Consider the following 19,107-nt stretch of genomic DNA (forward strand, 5'->3'; position numbering starts at 1 on the left):
TTTATGTTCCTCACAGTGACCCTGAGATTTGGAAGGACAGGACTGTTATACCCATTTTCAGAAATAAGGGAAGGGGACAGCACAGAGAAAATATCAGTCGATTCTTAAAGCATACTGGGAAGTGGGAATTCCTTTAGCCTCTAAGAAGACAAGATGGAGAGACTTGAAAAGAAAGGCCTGGGTCTTCCTATCTCAGTATGTCAGGATTGAATGTTGGATTTCTGCAAGTTCCTTCAATTTCTCCCACTTCCAAGGTGTTATGTGTGGTTTGCAATTCTATCTAGCCAGGTTATGCAGAGAGATTTGTCCTCTTTCCCTTCTGTATGTTCTTGGCCCCTGGCATTTCAGGCTGCTGAGTCTTCTGTGTAGTTTTGTGATTCTGTGTGAATAGAGTGGAGGTGTTTCTGGGGTACCTGCTGTAGTTGATGAAAATATCCTAAAAAATTTGCAATGTTCTGCATGGAAATGGGTCTGGGAAAGGGTGTGATTATATAGCCTCTGGCACCACCCAGTCTGCAGTTCTAGCAGAAATGCTGAGTCTATTCGTAGCGCTGGATTTGCAGACTCTCCTTCCATCCACTGTTTCTGTTGGTGTCCTCGCAGCTGCCACTAGTGCTGCCCTTGATTTTCTGTTTTTTTGTAAACTAATAGGGAGAAGGCTTGGGGTGGTAAAAAATCTGGGTGAGTCAAGCCCAGTTTACCACCACCATTCTGGGGGACCTTTTAGTTAGGTCCAAGCACCTCATGTGGACTGGCCATGGGCAAGTCCAAGACTCTGAGCCTGGGGAGGAGTGACAGAATGCAGGAGGGCAGATGGGCATGAGACCTATAGCCATGGACACTGAAAGAGGTCCAACCCATGGCTTGCTCCACAAGAAGACTTGTGCTCTGACCTCTTTGCTTTAGGACTGAAGGGATTCATAGGGATGGTGCTGAGGTTGTTCTGCTTCTGGGCTGGTGGACCAGAACTAGGCTCTGATTTCCAAAAATACTGCTCAGTGGGTTGTTGCTTTCTATCCCTTTCACTATCCCCAGTTGTTTGTCTTTGGCTCTTCCATCAGAGTTACAGCTTATTAGCTCTGGAAAGGAGATATTTTTGGTACACATCAGTTATTTTACTGATAAAGATGGTAAAGCCCAGAGAGGGGAAGTGACTTGCCCAGGGTCACACAGCAAATCAGTACCAAAGCCAGAAGAACAGCTCTTGGTCCAGTACTGTTCCCTCTGTCCCATGCTGTTCTTCATCGTCATCATCATCATCATTCCCCCTCCCCCCAGAAAAACAGTGAGGACTATATAAGGAAAGAATTCCCCAAAAAGGACCTTGGAGTTAAAACTGACATGAGCTTGAATTCTATCCTCACCACTCATCAATTGTCGTTTGTTGGGCAGGTTACTTAATTTCTCTGAGTCTCAACTCAGAGACTGGGAATGACTACAGTGCCAAAGTTAAAAGAGTAAAGCCAATATTAAGTAGAGTAATTCTTAATCTTCTCAGCTCATTAAAAATAATGAATATGTTTTAATTCCCATATTCACCATTCCAATTATGCCTCTACAAAAGGACAGAAGTCTCTGGTTCCTTAGGAGGAAATTATTGCTAAAAATTCTCAATTATTTAATGCAGTGAAATTTAAGTGAGCACCTATTAAGTATAGGGAACTGCTCTGGACAATGATATGAAGATAATTCCAGGGTGATTGAAACATGGACCCAGCCCTCAAGAAATTTACTATGTAATGGCCTTCATACATGCAATGGATTATCAATTGCAAATTTAAAATCTCAATTTGTTTCCCTAACGTGATTTTATAGTGCCCCAGTCTTTCTTCTATTACTGTGTTTCCCCGAAAATAAGACTAGGTCTTACATTAATTTTTGCTCCAAAAGACGCAGTAGGTCTTATATTCAGGGGATGCCATCCTGAAAAATCATGCTAGGGCTTATTTTCTGGTTAGGTCTTATTTTTGGGGAAACACAGTAATGGTATGTGGCTTTAGAAACATAAATTATATAATTATAATATTAACCTAAGCAAAACGTCATTGAAAAGGCAACTAAAATTGAGACTGTTCCTTCACATGCTAATTCATTATGGACTCTGGAGTAGAATCCTCCTATAGCCACCAGGCCATTGCTAAGGGGTTGCCCCTTAGCACCGTTGCCCACTAGGACCAGACCCTGCCTCAGAATCCTTTTCAGTATGGCTGCAGATGAGATTTGGCATTCAAGCTGAAATCTGTTTGTCATGCCTGAGATATACAGTGCTTTGAATTGTTCACACCCAAACTCATTTCAAGACACTTTGGAAATGATTTAGTCTCTATGTTACCTCTCATCCTGATATCATGGGTGAGAACAATGAGTGTCATACAGGGAACCTGTCCAGTTTCACTCAACCTGTTAATGGTAGAACACACTCTTGAACCCAAGGGAATGTGCATTGTGGTGTCTCTGGGGATAGTTCCAGGCCACTGTTGCCACCACCATTGTCTTTCATGCCGCCTCTCTACCTATAGCTTCAAGGGCTGGGCCCAGTTATTACCATGCGTCTCTACCCAGCTTGCTTCCCTAACTACCAGCTGGAAATATTTCACAAAGCAGCAGTGAAGCAGATCAAGATGGATTCTTTTACTCTCTGCCTTGCCGCCCCCTCTGTTTTTTAAGAAACATCACCATACATACACATATGTAATTTTAGTCTTTTATGGTTTGAAAATAACACACTCTAGAGGTGGTGTTTCCTGTACTTTGCGTCACACTGCCAGCAGGAAATCATTGCCCACATGCGTCTGTACACCATCAGTACCACGTCCCCCACCCCAGGCATACACAACCACATCTACGACGATGGGCGGTCTCACAGTGGATACCATCTCAGCCGCGACCACATCTTAAGATGCTCAGCTGCTTCCTTAAGGCATAGTTTCTTTTAAATGAAGGCAGTTGTCATTGAAGAACTGCTTTCCAGGACCTCTCGTGATGGTTTCTCTCAAAGCAAAGGGGAAAGGAACCAACATTTGTCAAAGAACTACATTGTACACAGAGCTTCACATACATTTCTCCCCTTCGTCTGCGTAGTGGTGTAGCTGAACCCACTCAGCAATGAGGAAATGGGGTGGAAGAGGTTAAGTGCCCTGCAAGATGGAAGCCTTGCTTATCAAACTACAAAGGATGTGCTTCTCACATGTTGTGCTATCTCTCAGCAGATTATGGGGAGCTATGATGTGTCTATGACACAGGGACACACGTTGCCTCTCATTTTCCACTGTAAGGAACATTTGCAATTTATTTCATTGTCACATGTGTTGGTTTTCAGATTCTCTATCAAAGGTTGAATTCCTTCGCAGAAAAGGTAAAGTGTGATAGCGATCTTAGAAACCAAAATCATGTTTGGCTCTCAGAGGCAGAATGGGGCAGTGGAAAGAGCGTTCGTTGGCCAGGAGTCAGGCTGGCTTCCGGCCCCAGCTCTATGTGACCTTGGGTAAACCTCTTAACTTCTCTGGACCTCATTTGTTTCATCTATTAAGGGAGGCCATTGTTAACACTCTAAGGTCTCTTCGAGCTCTCACATTCAAAAATAAACATCTAAGAGTACTTTCAAATCACATAGTCTAACCATCTATAGTGAGGGGTTAAAAAAAATAAAAAGGGCGGGGAAATGGCTTAGTCAGCTTCTCCGGTCAAGCTGCTGATTCCTGTTCTATACACAGGTGACCAGATAATATCAAGCAGGTCCTGGCTGTGATGTTAGGACTTTGTCTAATAAAGATGAAAAGCTGGAAGCTGGGGTGTGGTCTGGGATTACATGGAGAAAAGTGGGGTAGGCTGAAGGGAAAGTGTCTCTGCTCTTCCGGCTTTCCTCTGTAAGCGCCCACACTCTCTGCACCACAGGAGTTGACATTGGCACTTAGGGCTGTAGATTGATTTCTGATGCACATTTCCAAGCATAGGCCTGACATATGACAGGGGATTCATGAATTAGTGAATGAACAAATGAGCCAATGTGACCTTTCATACACAGAGGAGGGAAGATGACCACCTTTTGCAAGTGACTAAATTCTTCATACATCGTGGTGAAATGCTAAGCGTTAAATGAGATGATGCATGTTGACTGCCCAGCATGGGACCCAGGACAAAACAAATGCTATGTGTGTATTAGCGGCACGAATACAGGAGTGCCCAGCATGTTCTGCCTGGAGGGCAGCAGGACGGGGTCCTCTCCGTGCTGAGTGCTCTTCTTCTGCCTTCACGTCTGCCCACCAGCCCTTGGGTGTTTATTAAGCATCTTCTCAAGCCTCAGCTCTCTACGAAGCACAACGAGCATGTGTGGAGAGGCTAAAAAGTCAGTCCCAAGTTACCCTTTTTCGGCTTCAACTAAATGATACAATGATTAGAGAACCAAATGCTAATTTGATTGGTATGATTAGCGTTCAGAAAAAATGAGAGATGAACGTGGGCTGGTAGAGAAGATTTTAACAGCGCCACCTGTGTAGTGTTTTTGTTTTGTTTTGTTTTAATGGTCTACATCTTTACAAAATATATGAAATCATCTATAAAATATTTCAAATGACTAAGATAGAAAAAGGAATTGATTAAATCTAGCGGTGATGATACACGTAATTGCACATATTGAATTTGAAAGAATTTCCTATTCTTCTGCCACTTAATAAGAAATTAGCCAGAAACCCACCCTTAATTCCTTACTCCAATGGCTCCTGGCTTTTCCAGGGGCCATGTGTTTCAGTGAGCCCGACTCCCCTTGTGCAGTGAACGCTTAGCATGAGAAGAGGCTTGTAGGCAGGAGCAGATCAAGAATTACACAAGGACCCACACAAAATTTCTTTCAGTTGAACAACAAAAATAAGTAAATAAATCTCATGAGGAGAAATTGAGAGTTGTTATGCTATGAGTGTTTGTGGTTTCTTTTAAAAAGATGATGACCGATGCCATATTTCATCATGGTTTTTCCTATTCTGCTGAAAGATGAGATATCCTGCCTCATCAGGAGAAGGCACGGCCATTGTGACAGAGTATGGTTCGCTCAGCCGCAGCAGTGACAGGATCTCGCTTATCTCTTGCCTGACTCAGACTGGGATGGTTGCTGAGCACTTATTTATTCATTGATTTATTCACTCAACAAACAGCCTTGGGGTATCAGCTTTGTGCCAGTCTCTGTGCTACGTGCTGGCATTATAAAAGTGATTGAGATGTAGTCCTCACCTTCAAGGAGTTTGCAGAGTTGACAGATTAGTGGATGAGACAGACGTGCAAATAGACCATTTGAATATAGTGTGGGAGGTGCTGTCATGGAGGTGCTGTGGGAGCATGGAGAATAACGGCAAGCGGAACTGTGCCCTCGGGGATTGGGGAAGGCTTCCCCATCAAGGTGGTGTGTGAGCTGGATCTACAGCATGAGGAGCAGCATGCCAGACAGAGAAGGAGGGAAAGACATCCCGAGGGAATTCACACTTATTGACCTCTCACCGAGGTCCAGGTACTCCTGTTCGATACTTTCAGATAAACACTTCTTTTGCTCATCCCTGGAGTCCTGCAGACGAGGTCTTATTTTTCCCTATCTTTACAATCAAGGAGACTGAGGGTTCCTAACCTGCCCAAGGTCACATCTAGGAAACCTCAGAACTGGGATTTGGACCTCATTTTGGGTGACTTCAAAGCCCATAGTCTTTCTGCCACACTTTCCTGCTTCTAATGTTTACAGAGGTCATGAAAGAACAGTTTGGAGAGCAGTAAGAAGGCTAGTGTGCTGGCAAGTCAGGACACGGTGTAGGTGCTGGGAAATGAATCTGAAAAGGTCTCCCGAAGCCAGGTGGTCAGGGGCCTCATATGATAGATAGTCCTTCACTCCACAAGCACTGTTGTCCAGACACCAAGCACAGAGGTATTGAGTGCAGGCCCCGCCCCTCGGGACTCACTCTCTAATTGGGAGAGCTAGAAGAACTTCTATCTTCTGGAATTGAACTTAAAACTTGGTCCTTTAGGGAGGAGAAAGCACAAGCTCCACCAGCAGCCCAGGAGGGTTGTTTGCTCTGCTGAAAATTTAGGCAACGGGAAAGCATTAGCAACATTTACTAAGAACTATACCCTCGCTGGTGATGCAGAATCACGATGTGATGACCACTCCCTGTCAGGATTTGGTGATGGGCTGTCATGACAGTGTGTGTCCAAGGGTTGTGACTAGGCACGTGTGGGACAGGTAGTTGGGAGAGGAGAGAAGTTCCAGCAGAGAGCTGGACCCTGTGGAAAAACCCTCTCCAGGCACACTTGGGAGACAGGAAACAACCTTGCTAGACCCAGGATGACTGTACCTCCCTCTTCTCCCACTCCCAGGGATACCTGTGTACATCCCTCATGCACAGCCCTGCCTTCCCCCTGGTATGGCCACCATACACGTTCTCTGATTAAAATGCGTAGATTTGCTAGTTAGGATGCGTGCATATTAGCCTGAATGACAGTCATCAAATCCTCTTGGATTTATGTAGCGCATAATCTTACAAGAGTTCAAAGTCTCCCTAAGGCTTTTATTCCACTTAATTCTAAGTACATCTCTGTGAATAAGAAAAGATAGATTTTGTGGTTCTCATTTTATTGAGATGGATAGAGAGATGCAGAGGTTAAAAGAATTGTGAAGCAGAACAGTGTTTTTCCAGCCACCGTACATTAGGGACGTTTTAAGGAGGACAATACTTGGTTTGCGGGTTAGGTTTTACCTTTTCAGTGAGTAGGAATGGTTGTGGAACCCTTAAAAGCAATATCTGCGTAAAAGGAATTGGCCTCTGTCTTTGCCTCCGCTCCCTACCCCACCCGCATAATTTTGATCCTTCTGGATTCCAGCCTGCCTTTTCAGTCAGTATTCATTCCCCTGACATGAAGACCCAGCGATATCATGTGCTATCTCTTCCAGACTTCCAGGAAAGTCTCCGATAAACTCATTTCACCAAAATGAAAAGGACTGATAAACTGATAACTACTCCACCAGTCAGTCACTAAGTGTTTATTAGGTGCCAGGCATGTGCAGAGGGTGGCTGACATGCATAAACTAATTTCATCTTCATAGCAACCCCATGAAGTGGGTTACTATTATGAACCCCTTTTTACAGATAAGGATACCAAAGCGTGGGGAAGCTTACTATGTCATCTCTCCCTGGGGTATTTGCATTTGAACAGTGAGCACAGAAGACTGGCCAAAAAGTGAATCTGCCCTTGAGACATTTCAGACATCATCCGGGGATCATGGATTAAGTCTTTGAATTTCTAACAAATGTTGGCCCTGGCTTCTCTGGCTTGTCAGTCAAAGGGGAATATACATGTGTGAGTCATCTGAGACGTTTATGGAATCTTCTAAAATAGTGAGAGCTTCATTTTGGCTGTGTGTTTACAAATTGCTCTATGCAGTGTCATAATGAACTCATTTATTTACTGTGGGTTCTCAGCAAAGTAAAGCTCTTCTCCTTCTGTAGACATTTGCCTGAAAAAATTAAGGATGACCAGCAGCTGAAGAATATGAGTGGCCAATGGTTTTATGAAGCCAAAGCAAAAAGGCACAGAGACAAAATCCACGGCACCGATATCATCAGAGCATCTATGAGAAAGAAGAGGCTCCAGGTAGCAGGTGAGCTGATTTGGCTAGCACACCTACAGCCAGCATTTGTTTGGGAAGGAGGAGTTGGGAGAAGGGAAGGGTGTCAGAATCTCTGCCCACAGAGATCATTTAAAGGTTCATTTTGTATAACGTGTAGCCCTCTAGCTTCAAATTTTCTGGCCCTGCATTGGGATGGATGAGGGTGGGGCTGAGTGACTCAGTGTGGTGCAGAAGGACAAAGGAAGCCCTTTAGATGCCGTGCTGAGTAGCAGTAACACAGACACTCAAGGTTTATAAGGATCTACCACCTCTTCTTTCTTTGGTTTCTAACTCTGAAGGTTTCAGAACCTTTTCTCCTGAATAGGGTGAAGAGCTTAGAGAAAGAGATTAGCCTCTTTGTTCAATCACCTTGACATCTGGTACTTCTTTAGTCAACCATGTACATCATTTCAAGGACTGTAAAGACAGTATTTTGAGGGCCTCTTAAGAATTCTGGTGAGTTTATTAAATATTCACTGGTGCCTTCTTTAACTCGGCACTAGTCAGTATAAATTTTGATCCCTGCGAACAGCCCCTGTCTGGATCTAGCCTGTACTCTATACAGAGAATAACAACCACCTTTTGAATGTCTAATATATGATAGGCATTTACTGTCTATTATTTCTAATTGTGGCAGGAATCTTGTAAGGTAGGTTTTATTATCCCCATTCTATATATGGGGCATATAAAGTTCTGTATGCCCAAGGTCATATAGCTGGCAAATGGCAGAGGTGGGATTTCAGTCTTTCTGACTCAGAGCCACAGTCCTTGCCGAGCAGGGCTGGCTGCTTAGTATGTGTCGTGCGTGGCTCACAAGGCTCTTGATTTCCAAAGCCATCCAGAGCTTCAGAAATCTTGAGGGGTACAGGTGAGTACTGTGTACTCCATTTTGTAATTGAAAAAACTAGACTTGTATAAAGAGACTTGTGGGGAGTAACTACCCTGGAATGTGAACATATTTGGAAATTGGGAGCCCTCGTATTACTTCATCTTCGTAACATGGATGAAAGTATTCCTGGCACTTACTGGCTACGTGGCCTTAGGGAAGTTTCTTGAACTCTGTGATCCTCAGTTTCCAAATCTGCAAACTTGGAAAGTCGCTCCCTCCTCACAGGATAATGCGTGCAAAGAACTCAGCTCTGTGCCTGGAACTGTCATCACTCCATCAATGCTAGTTATTTAAGAGGTGCAGCCCTGTGTGTTTAGAGGCAAAAGAGGTTATTCGCTGAAGAGGGAGCACAGAGTTGTCGTGTGGGCCCTGGCATCTGAGCTGGGTAATGAGGAGTAAGCAGAATTTGGATGTATAGAGACTGGGAGGAAGAGAAGGCAGTGGAGAGGGACATTCCAGACTAGACACATTCGTTCCTCTTTGTATCCCGGAGCCCAGCCTCAGGCCAGGCACATTGTAAATGTTCAGAAAATGCTTTGCAGATGGTGCTTCTGTCAGAGAGGATCCCTTCCCTGAGCGTCCCCTGGCCAGACACATTTGGTCCTGACCTTAGTTCAAGTCAGATTCACTTAGAGGCAGTCTGAATTTGCTTCAGTTGTCTTTGGAGTTACCTGCACATTTAAAATTACACCCATGCTCTCAGGAGACTCTACTTGGGGCAGGGGGAACATCAGAGCAATCTCCTGACTTCTCTTGCAGATATCATTCCGATCCTGAATACTCAGACTCATTAGTGATTGCCTCGGCACTCAGGGAAGGCCTGAAGTTCAAGTCCAGCCTTCAGTGATGAGAGCTGGTATGAAAGGTGTAGGTCACAGAGGGGAGAGATAACCTTCCTGTCTTCATTGTTTCCTGTTTCAGCTGAACAGAGTAAGGACAGAGAAAGCGGGGCAAAGGAAAGCTGGGTGAATAATGTCAACAAAGATGCCTTCCTTCCCCCAGAACTCGCCGGTGTTGTAGAAGAGCCAGAAGAAGATGCAGCACCAGCAAGCCCAAGGTAAGACAGAGCTGCTGCATGTGGGATTCATGGCTTCGTGTGCTGTGCAGGCAAAATGGCGGGCAATGAGTGCAAATGCCAGACTGGTCTCACGGGTATGGGGAAGAGGGCAGGTATGAGAAAATTTGGGGCCCAATGTGGACAAAGCCTGAGTAGTACGCGCTCCCAGCTTCCAGAATTTCTAACAAATCTGAATATTAAATAAACTTAAAATATTAAGTGATGATGTCTCCCAGCACCAACAATAGCTTTATTTGTACCGAGGATTTTTCCTTAGAGTAGAATGAAGAGGTACTCTAAAATGAATATAGGGGAATAAGTCATTTCAGGGAAGAGATGAATCATGATAAAATTGTAACAGCCTGGTGCAATGGAAGAAGCTCAAGCCTGGGAGCCAGACAGACGTGAACTGACTATGCCAGTTACTAACCACTTGACCATGGACAAATCACGTAACCGCTCTGTGTCTCTTTTAGTAAATATGGTAATACATACCAGGAAAGGCTGTGGCGAGAATTAGTGATAATGTATGTAGGATACCAGGCACTCAATAGTAGGTACTCAGTAAACGCTTTCTACAGATGAAGATTGTCCTCAGTTTTTCAGTCTTGATATTTTGGTGTTTTCCATACATGTTGTCATCTGGCCAATTAAAATGTACATTTGTACTTCCTTCCTATAAAGTAGCTGATTGTACGTGGTTGATGATCATGAATGGAAGCATGGGATTTCACATACATGGAGCTTATTTCAGGAATCTCAGGAATGGGTGTGAAGATGACCCTACCCCTTTCGCCATGGTGACTCCCTGTTTCCAGCTGCTTGCAACCCCCTGAGGGGGTGAAAGCCTGTCTTCCTTCCGTAGGGAAAGATGAGACCTTAAATAAGAGAAACTGTGGGAGTGAGAACACAGTCATTTAGATTTACCACCAAGGATTTGAGAGCAGTTCTTAAGAGCCAGGTTTGGTGGGGATGGGATGGGGACACCAGAGCGCTGACTAAAGGAAGAGGGCACAAGTGCCACAGAAGGAGAAAGGAGAAGATTTAAGGGGATACAGAGTCAAACTTAGCTCACTGCACAGTTTTATCTGGGTCTGACTTCTGTTCTCCCAGGAATTTATTTCTTCTCAAAGGGCCTGAGGGACAGAGGTGCCACTGCCCCAATAGCCTGACTCATTTTCCTCATGACCCCATGTGAGCTGGTGGATTTTACCCCACCTCTTCCTCAATTCGAGGCTATTGAGTTTCCACAGTTGGTGTCTCCATTGTTTTCTGCATTCCTTGTGTGACCTCAGAAAGTCTTTCTGGTCTCATTTGTACACCATAACAGAGCTGCCTCACCAGGATGTTGTGAGATAAAATGAAATGAGGCGTGCGAACCACTTAGCATTTCTCAGGAAGCAGGAAAATCTGCAATTTCCAGGTCCCATTATAATTATGTTATTATAACATAGATGAGATAAGGTCCGGAAGGCAAGAATAAAGATGTTAGGTGTACCCAGCATGCTTTGCTCATTGCATGGCGTGGGTAGTAATCATCCAGAAATGTATATGGAGCTGTTGTTTACTTCCTACTTTCCATGTCAGGAACCCCTGTATCACTCAGTATCAGGTTCCCGCAGTGTTTTTCACCTATATTCTCACCTTTGGGGACTGGGTGTGTTAAGTGTATTTTGGGGCCTTTACTTTTAGACCAAGTGAAGCTCAATAGAATGACTCAATACCTGTCAATATTGTCTTAGCCGGCAGTCAGGGAGTATGAGGCCACAGTGACTGGATATTACAGTTTCCAAAGGAGTTTTTCTAATGGACTTTGTGGCAAAATTCCTTCTTTCTATTGGGGGCACAGTTCTTTGGGGGTTCTGCCTGTGAAGAATGAAACCAGTGTGTGTCCTGAACATGTACCCCATCACTGGACACTACTTGTGTTCTTTTGGAACTCATCTTTGTTTGCACCTGTCACACAAGGAAGCAGAGAGAGGCTAGATGGACAGAGGAGCAGAGAACCAGGTTCCTTCCTTTCCGAGTGCAAAAGGGAAACGCCAGACGCTCACAGTTCTAGCTCTGGTTACTGTCCTTCAGCAGGGCGGCGTTGGCTAGCCTGTGGGCAGTGTTGGCACACACTATGGTAAAGGACCAGTGTTATGGTCTTAAAAAATTTTTTTTTTTGTATTTCTAATTATCACAGATGAGTACCTTTTATAAAATATAATAAAAATGAATACTGGAAAAATGAAATACAGAAAACAACAAAGGCATGCCAAGTACAAGCCCACTGATGGTGTGCTGGGATGTCTCAGCCAATGCTAAATTTATACTCTCGATTTCTGTACTTATCTCATTGTGAACCAGTAACAAGCAGTTCATGCCTGGCACTGGTCCACAAACCACACCTTGACAGCACATCATGTCCCTCCCCAAATAATTGTACAACGTGTACGTGGTAGTCTGCCGCACATGACTGAGCCAAGGTGGGGAGGCAGAATAAACACAGGAGAAGCTCTTCCCCTGTGGTCAGGAACCTGCCCTAGACGAAGTGTTATGTGTCCTGATTACAGAGGTAGGCCTGCTCTGGGATGAGAAGCCCCTCCTCGTTACTTATGATGACATGTTCTCTAAAGCAAGTTTGCTGCACCGGAAAACACTGAGAGTCTGGTAGTCTCTCTACGGACCAGGGCACCAGTCCTTGCCGTTGGTGCTTCTTTAGTCTGAAGGAGCCTGGACGTAGACTGACCTTTTAGTATCTCTCTCTAATCTTTTCCTTTAGGACCACCTCTCTGAGGACTGGTCCCTCTGGTAGCTTATATTGTTTTAGCTCTGTGGCTGCAGACGAGGCCAGCCCATGCTTCTTAAAAAAAAAAAAAAAAAAAAAGTTTTTCCAATGTATCACAAGCTTTCTAGTTCTTTCCCCCTTCTGGATCCCCCTCCCACATTCCTTCTTATCCCACATCCCTCAGTTGCCTTCTTTCTCCTTTGAAGGGATCTAACATCCATTCCACTCTAGGGAATATTTGACTTTTCAGTAACGTAAGCCTGTCTGGATGGAAGTTCAGAGCTGCTTTTATGATGAGCCAGTCTGTGGGCAATGCATTTGATCTTTTGTCCCTGGATTGATTGCAATCCAGTGATGTGACCGTGTCATTTCTTGGAGGCCTGCATCACAGAATCACTTATATTGAGCTCTTAAAAGAATCTTTCTTAATCCTGTAGGGTCTTGGATTTACCCAGATCAGTTGTGGTAGGAATAGTTTCACTGTGACATCAGAGTGTTTTACGTGTGGATGAGAATATCTGTGTTAGATAAATCTGTAGCATGAAGTGTGGTAGCACCAGAGAAGTAATATTTTACTTAAAGAAAATACTAACTTGAAAAGCTTGGCACAGCTTATTTCCTAATTTTCTTCCTTCACGTTATCTCTGAACCATTTCTTTATTTGTTTATTCATGTGTTCAAGCTTCACTGAGGGTAACGTGTGCTAGCACAGTGCTGGGTGCTGGAGATGAGACACAGTGTTACCTTCCAAGGAGCTCACTATCCAAAGGGAGAGATCAACAACAACAAAAGACACAGGAAAAAAATCACTTGCAGAATTTTCTTCTGATTCTAGATGCTGTTAGCATTTAAGTTGGAAAATACCTCAGAAGCAGGTATATGATGGCTGCTGTTATTTTTAACTGTTTTAGAGAGAAAGGCTGGTTAAGGTTCAAAAGCTTTTTAAGTTTGAAGGTTGGGGCACTTTATGGCTGGACATGGGAGCAGATGGAGTGTCTGGCTGCCTGTGTAGTGTGATTTCAAGATGGGGGCAAAGACCTCCCTGTCCCCAACAGTCCCTGCCACAGCACTAACATTATTTTTTAGTCAAGTCTTCAAAGCCTTGCCTTAGAATGCAGGCACTTTCAGGCGGGAACTCCTAATGCCAATATCATAGTCTAACATTTTAATAATCCTATTAATGAAATAAACAAATTTTGTCAAAGTGTTCTTTTCTAATATTGCAGGTAGTTTTCAAAGTGTACCTGATGGAAGAAATTACAGAACACAGGGCATGGAATTTCGCTTGATGTATGGTTTAAAAGCGCATCTTGTGGAATGTATTGAATATCTTTTATATGCAGGACAGAGTTTACTGCCCTCTGAGAGGGATTCTAAGATACAAGACACAGTATCTAGCTCTAAAGAGACTGTATTCTCTTAGGAAAAATAGTGCATCCATATAAGAATATCTGATCACATGATAACAAATAGTACCAGGCAGAGAGCAAATTTTTAATCCAAACTACCAAGGAAATGTGCTTGAGACAAGGAGACCCACTGCCAGCTGGGCTGACATGGGCAGCGTCACCAAGGAGGTGAGATTTAGACCAGGCCTGGAGAGGAAAGCAGAGATGTGGGCAAAGAGAACACAGCAAACTCTTGAGGGAGGACCTGGGGGATAGGGTGAGTGGAGACAGCAGAGAGGTGAGTTTTGGGGACAGTGAGTAGAATAGACCAGTTGGTTTGGCATGAAGGGTCAGCAGAAAGGAGGAGTGGGAAAGTGTCTTGGGACGGATGGTGGACAGATCTCCAGTTCCTTCCTGAGGAGTTCAGACTTCATTCAACAGGCCTGAGGATCCAGGGAAAGGTAATGAGCAGAAGAGGGACAGAATCAACGTTGCGTTTGAGACCATTCCAGCTTACTGGTGGCACGCTGAATGGTTTAGGGGAGGAGAACTCCGGAGTCAGGAGGTCAGACATGAAGTGAGTACAGCTGACAGAAGTAAAGGCAGTCCCAGACAGGTAGAAAGGAAGTGACAGATGTAAGAGCACTGGGAAAGAAGAGTCAGCTGGACTTGATTCCTCTGGCCAGAAAGCCCTGTGTTAGTAACGGGAGAAGTCAGAGGCAGTATAGCCTAGCCAATATGATGATTGTTTGGGGAACCAGGGTCAGACACACTTGGCTCAAATCCCCAGCTTTCAGTAACTGATTTTGTGACATTGAGCAGGTTACTTAACCTCTCCGAACCTCCATTTTTCTCACAAGTTAAATGGGGAAAAGGGTATATACCTCACAGAGATGTTGCAAAGATCATTGGAGAATAAGATGGTTAGTGTAGTGATGGTTGCCCAGTAAAAGACAGGCAAGCAAAACGTTGCTATTTTCCTCAAGACAAGTAATGCAGAGCGTAATCTAGGAAGTAGCTGTATTTTCAGACAGAGTTGGAGGCATAAGACTCTTGTTTTCATTTTTTTCTAGTTAAACAGGCTTGTGAACTATAGCTATCCAGGTATCTCTCCCTCATCCCATTTCCCCCCATCCCAATCACAGGGAACCCAGTGAGTACTGTGTGTTTCCTGTATTTTAGTGTCTGACCATGTGTTCTGAATGCCTCATTTCTTCCTCTCTCTTGTTTTCTGACTAGCAGAAACAAAGACGTTTTGTTTAAAATCTAAATAATGTGCCTCATTGTAGTTTTAATAATATGAATTAAAAAACAAAACAAAACACAGTCACCTGTCTGCTGCTGGCTTCCCTGCCACTGGCTCAGTTGGCTATCATTTGTTCAATCATTCACCAGTTGTGTCCCAGGCAATGTACAAGGCATTGTGGGGGATATAAAGATGGTCAAGATACTTTTGAGGTACCTCCCAGGTTACTAGGAGAGATACGATATGTATTCACAGAATGAGGCTTCAGAGTATGCTTGAAATACATAGCTAGATGGTATTTAGCGAGAGGCTGGTTTTATCTCTGGGAAGGAGGGGGTAACGTGATGTGCAATACGGGCAGTCAGGGCTGCGGGCTTAGAGTCGCAGGAACTGGATTTCCAGGGAACAGAGAGAAGAGAATGGAGGCTCTGCGTATCCTTTGTTCTCAGTGAGTGGGAAGGGGAAAGGAGGAAGATGGCAGGAGAAGATAAGTGTTCCTTGGAGGCCCCCGACCATCAGCACCCGGCTCAGGTTCTCTGGTTATTACGTGACTATTTTATTTACTAAGAAAGATGATACAAAACATTCTGAGAAACTGAGCATAGCATGTACTGTACGGTTCCTCACATCGCCCCCTGGGTTCTGAAAATGACACTCAATAGAAATTGCTTTCTAGTCCTGAGCTATTGGATTTTTTTTTTTTTTTTTTTAATTGTATGGACACTGAATTCTATCAGTGACCAGATGTCTTTTTTTTACATTGGCTGCTAGAAAACTTGATTTAAATTTGTGCCCACCTGTTGCAAGAATAGCTTTCTATAAGGTGTTTTTCTGTTAGCCTTAATTCTGGCTCCATTGTAAGTTCCTACTTTTCTTCCCTTCCATTTCCCTCCCCATCCTTTTGTTTTCCTGCCTTTCTCACATCTACGCGATCAGACCATATATTATATACCTCTGCTTCATCTGCTGTAATTCCTTTCTGGAACAATGAGGAGGGTAACAAAAGGAAGAAGGGCTTCCTCAAAATGTCCTGGGACTAACTGTACAAAAATAACCAAGTGCAGAGGTAAAGAATGGAAAGGAAGCTGCAGGAATATCTAGCCCATGCTTTTCACAACAGTAATCTTGAGCAAGGCTTTGTGGCCCTGGGGCAAATTACTCGTCCCAGCCCCAACCTCTAACTCCTTTGCTGCGTGGTGGAAAGCCAGCACCCTTCCAGGAATTTTCCAAGTCTTGACTGTGATGCCACTAAGAGAACTGGGGGAGTTTCACCAGGCACGATGGTTTCAGCCAATGATGACTTCACCTCCTGTGCCTGAAGCAGGGCCATTGGAGCAGGAAGTCTGAGCAGGTGTTTTTTCCCTCCCCTTCTAGGGCCACTATGACCCTCTTTTGCCCTTCTTACTCAGTAGCTAAGGGAGTGGTTGTTCAGGAGGAAGCCTGTTCAACTCACTTGTCCTCATTCATTCTTGGCTTTCTCTCACCCTGGGGCTGTCCTGTCCCACAGGTAGGTAATCATGGTCTAGGGAATCTTCTTTACTTCTCTAAACCTGCTCCAAGCTTCTAACCTCCCACCATGTTCTGGATGCTGTTCTTGTCCTTATCCTTCTAGTATTTGAACAAGAACTCATCTGGCCAGCCTGGAGAGTTGGGTTGCAAGTTCTCAGTAAGTTGCCCAAACCCACCAGCGTCTGTGCTCAGCATCTCTTAGATCTGCTGTTTCTTCTGTTCCTTTGACGAGTCACTTGTCTCACCTGAGTCTTCTCTTTCATTATTTGCTACCTGAGAGCACTGCCGTTCTGGCCCTGGCCTGTGGAATGAGGCCGTAAAGCTTCATTTCAGCAATGATGTTCCCTCCTTGAGGTCATTTGCTCACTTTCATCTGCATCTGATATGAGCTTCTGACTTTGAGACAAGTTTATTTCTACAAATTCAAATTGTGAACCTCCTGTGTGCCTGGTATTGTGATATAAACTTGAGGGATTCTGATGGATTGTTCTGTCTTGTCTCATACCTGTCTTTCATTTCTGCTCTGCCATTTCTTTCGCTTCACTGCTTAATCATCTCCCAACTCCCTCTCCCTTCCTGGCAGTTTGATGTTACAAACTTTCTCTCCTATCATGCCTTAATAGTTTTTGGTTTCAGAGACATGATTTATGCTTCCTCAAAGGGTGAGTTTTTATTCTCCGAATTATTGTTTCTTTTGCAGTTCCAGTGTGGTAAATTCAGCTTCCTCCGTGATTGGTATGTCCCAGGAAAACTCAAGAAAGTCATCTGTGTCGCCAGCTAAGGTAGACTGAGCTCAGACTTTGAAAATCTCATTTTTGTCAGAATGCCATTTTTCTCATTTTATCAAAGCACCATGAAATAAAGAGGATTTTTGTAGTACTGTTTTGGTACCAAAAACATAATTTTTACCACTTAGTATATGAAGTGTCACCTGGCCTAACAGTCCATGAGAGAATTCCTGAGAAGGAGCATTCGTTGGAAGATGAGTCCTCCATACTTCAGCGTGGTGTGCTGTGCTGAGGACCCAGATTTCTTGCCCTAGAGAATAAAAAGTCTGAAGCCATTGGGGACTGCTTCTTTTAAGCGTATGGAATGTGGCTTGGTAGTCCCATGTGACTCCTTATTCCTATTCACAGCTTCCTGACTCTGTTAGTGGTCTGCCTGGGGGAGGGAATTGCCAATTTATGAAACTAGACACAGTAAACATTGATATTCAGTCTTACATGAATGAAAAAGATTCCGTTTACTGGTACCCTTTCTTCGTTAGAATTGATCATTGTAATAGTGACTATGAAATACTTCAAGATATCTTGATAAGTGTCTTTTAAATTCTTATAGAAAAGATTAGTTACAATTATATTTAGTATGGCTTTAATCTAGCACAATGAGAGTCTTGTTGGTCGAAAGAGCATTGGTGGGAATCTGCCCTGATTAGAGTCTCAGATTTACCCTGATCTTGACAAGCTCTTTGATATATCCGGGCCTAAGTTTTCTCATCTGTATAAAATGTGAGGAATAGGTTTGAATGACTGGTTGTAGGACTCTGGAGTTAAGTATATTTTATACGTATTTTATGCAGTTTTTTTGTTTTTTTATTTTGTTTTTGTTTGTTTTTTTGTAAAACATATATAGTTATTCTATGCTAGCCTGATTAACCAGGACAATCATTTTTCAGACATGCCAGATAGAGTTTACTGGATAAAACTATCAAATATTGGAGATAATAAGCATTTGCTAACACTGAGTTGCTGTTATGACATTTAAAATGAGTTTGATAAACACTGTTTTTTTCCCCAGCAAAGGAAGAATCCATTTAATAGTTCCAAGTTGCCAGAAGATCACTTATCTCAACAAACCAAAAATGAGCAGTCAAAAAATGGAAGGGCTGGTTTTTTTCAGACTTCAAAAGAGGGTAAATATTATTTTTATGGACTAGATATTTTTATCTTTGTTATCTGTGGTCTAAGGGAAATTCTCAGAGTTCCTTGAACTAAAATAACTTTTAAAAGAAAGTGAAAGGTCCTGATGGTTTTCTTATTCTGCTATGCCCATTGGTTTCCTGCTTGAGAGAAGAAAGCAGAAATTTTTGAAATTGGAGGCTCATGCATTCCAGTCTTAGAGCTGACGCTTGTGCACCCTTTATGCCTTGGGTTCCCCCTCAGTGAACTGGGAAATTTTTTTACCAGAGGCATTCAGTCACTTATTTAAGAGCATTTATTGGATGTCTACCATGTGCAGACACAGTTCTGTTTAAAATTAAAAGAGTTTACCTTGAGAGAGAAAAAGTCCACTTGATAACGTTATGATCTTCTAATCTGTAATTATCAGACCAATCCCTCAGGAGTATTAGATCAGGTTTGTGACTTAATGAATTTAAATCTGCTTCTTATGGAATTTTACCATTCTTCCATACCATTAAGAGGAAATACCAGACAATAATCTCTTTAAAAACAATGGTAAGAAAATTCCACAAACATTAAGGATGGACAAGGGGTAGAAAATTAACAATTGAAAGTGGAGGTAGGAGTTTTAATTAGTCTGTTTTAATATTAGTGTACTTCCCCCTCTCCACTGGTTGTACTTTATATAGCATTAAATATTTT

General features: G+C 43.3%; 1 protein-coding gene across 21 annotated transcripts in view; it reads left to right on the forward strand.

The window, feature by feature from the left end:
- Positions 1-19,107, forward strand: part of SYTL2 (synaptotagmin like 2) — a 104,430-nt gene that overhangs the window by 49,049 nt on the left and 36,274 nt on the right. For 11 of the 21 annotated variants that reach the window (XR_012497454.2, XR_012497455.2, XM_019739596.3 and 8 more), the window contains 4 exons: positions 7,482-7,633; positions 9,453-9,588; positions 17,205-17,286; positions 18,302-18,416. Coding sequence is in view for 19 of the 21 variants with exons in the window: in XM_019739596.3 (XP_019595155.3) it covers positions 7,482-7,633; positions 9,453-9,588; positions 17,205-17,286; positions 18,302-18,416 (485 nt within the window). In the remaining 2 variants the exon portion in view is untranslated. Of the gene's footprint in view, positions 1-7,177; positions 7,371-7,481; positions 7,634-9,452; positions 9,589-17,204; positions 17,287-18,301; positions 18,417-19,107 lie in introns of those variants that run through there. The other 10 variants (XM_019739600.3, XM_074335644.2, XM_019739607.3 and 7 more) reach the window with 5 other exon arrangements.

The sequence above is a fragment of the Rhinolophus sinicus genome, chromosome 14 (assembly GCF_057876585.1).
Source record: "Rhinolophus sinicus isolate RSI-liver-muscle chromosome 14, RSI-T2T, whole genome shotgun sequence".
NCBI classification, from domain to species: domain Eukaryota; kingdom Metazoa; phylum Chordata; class Mammalia; order Chiroptera; family Rhinolophidae; genus Rhinolophus; species Rhinolophus sinicus.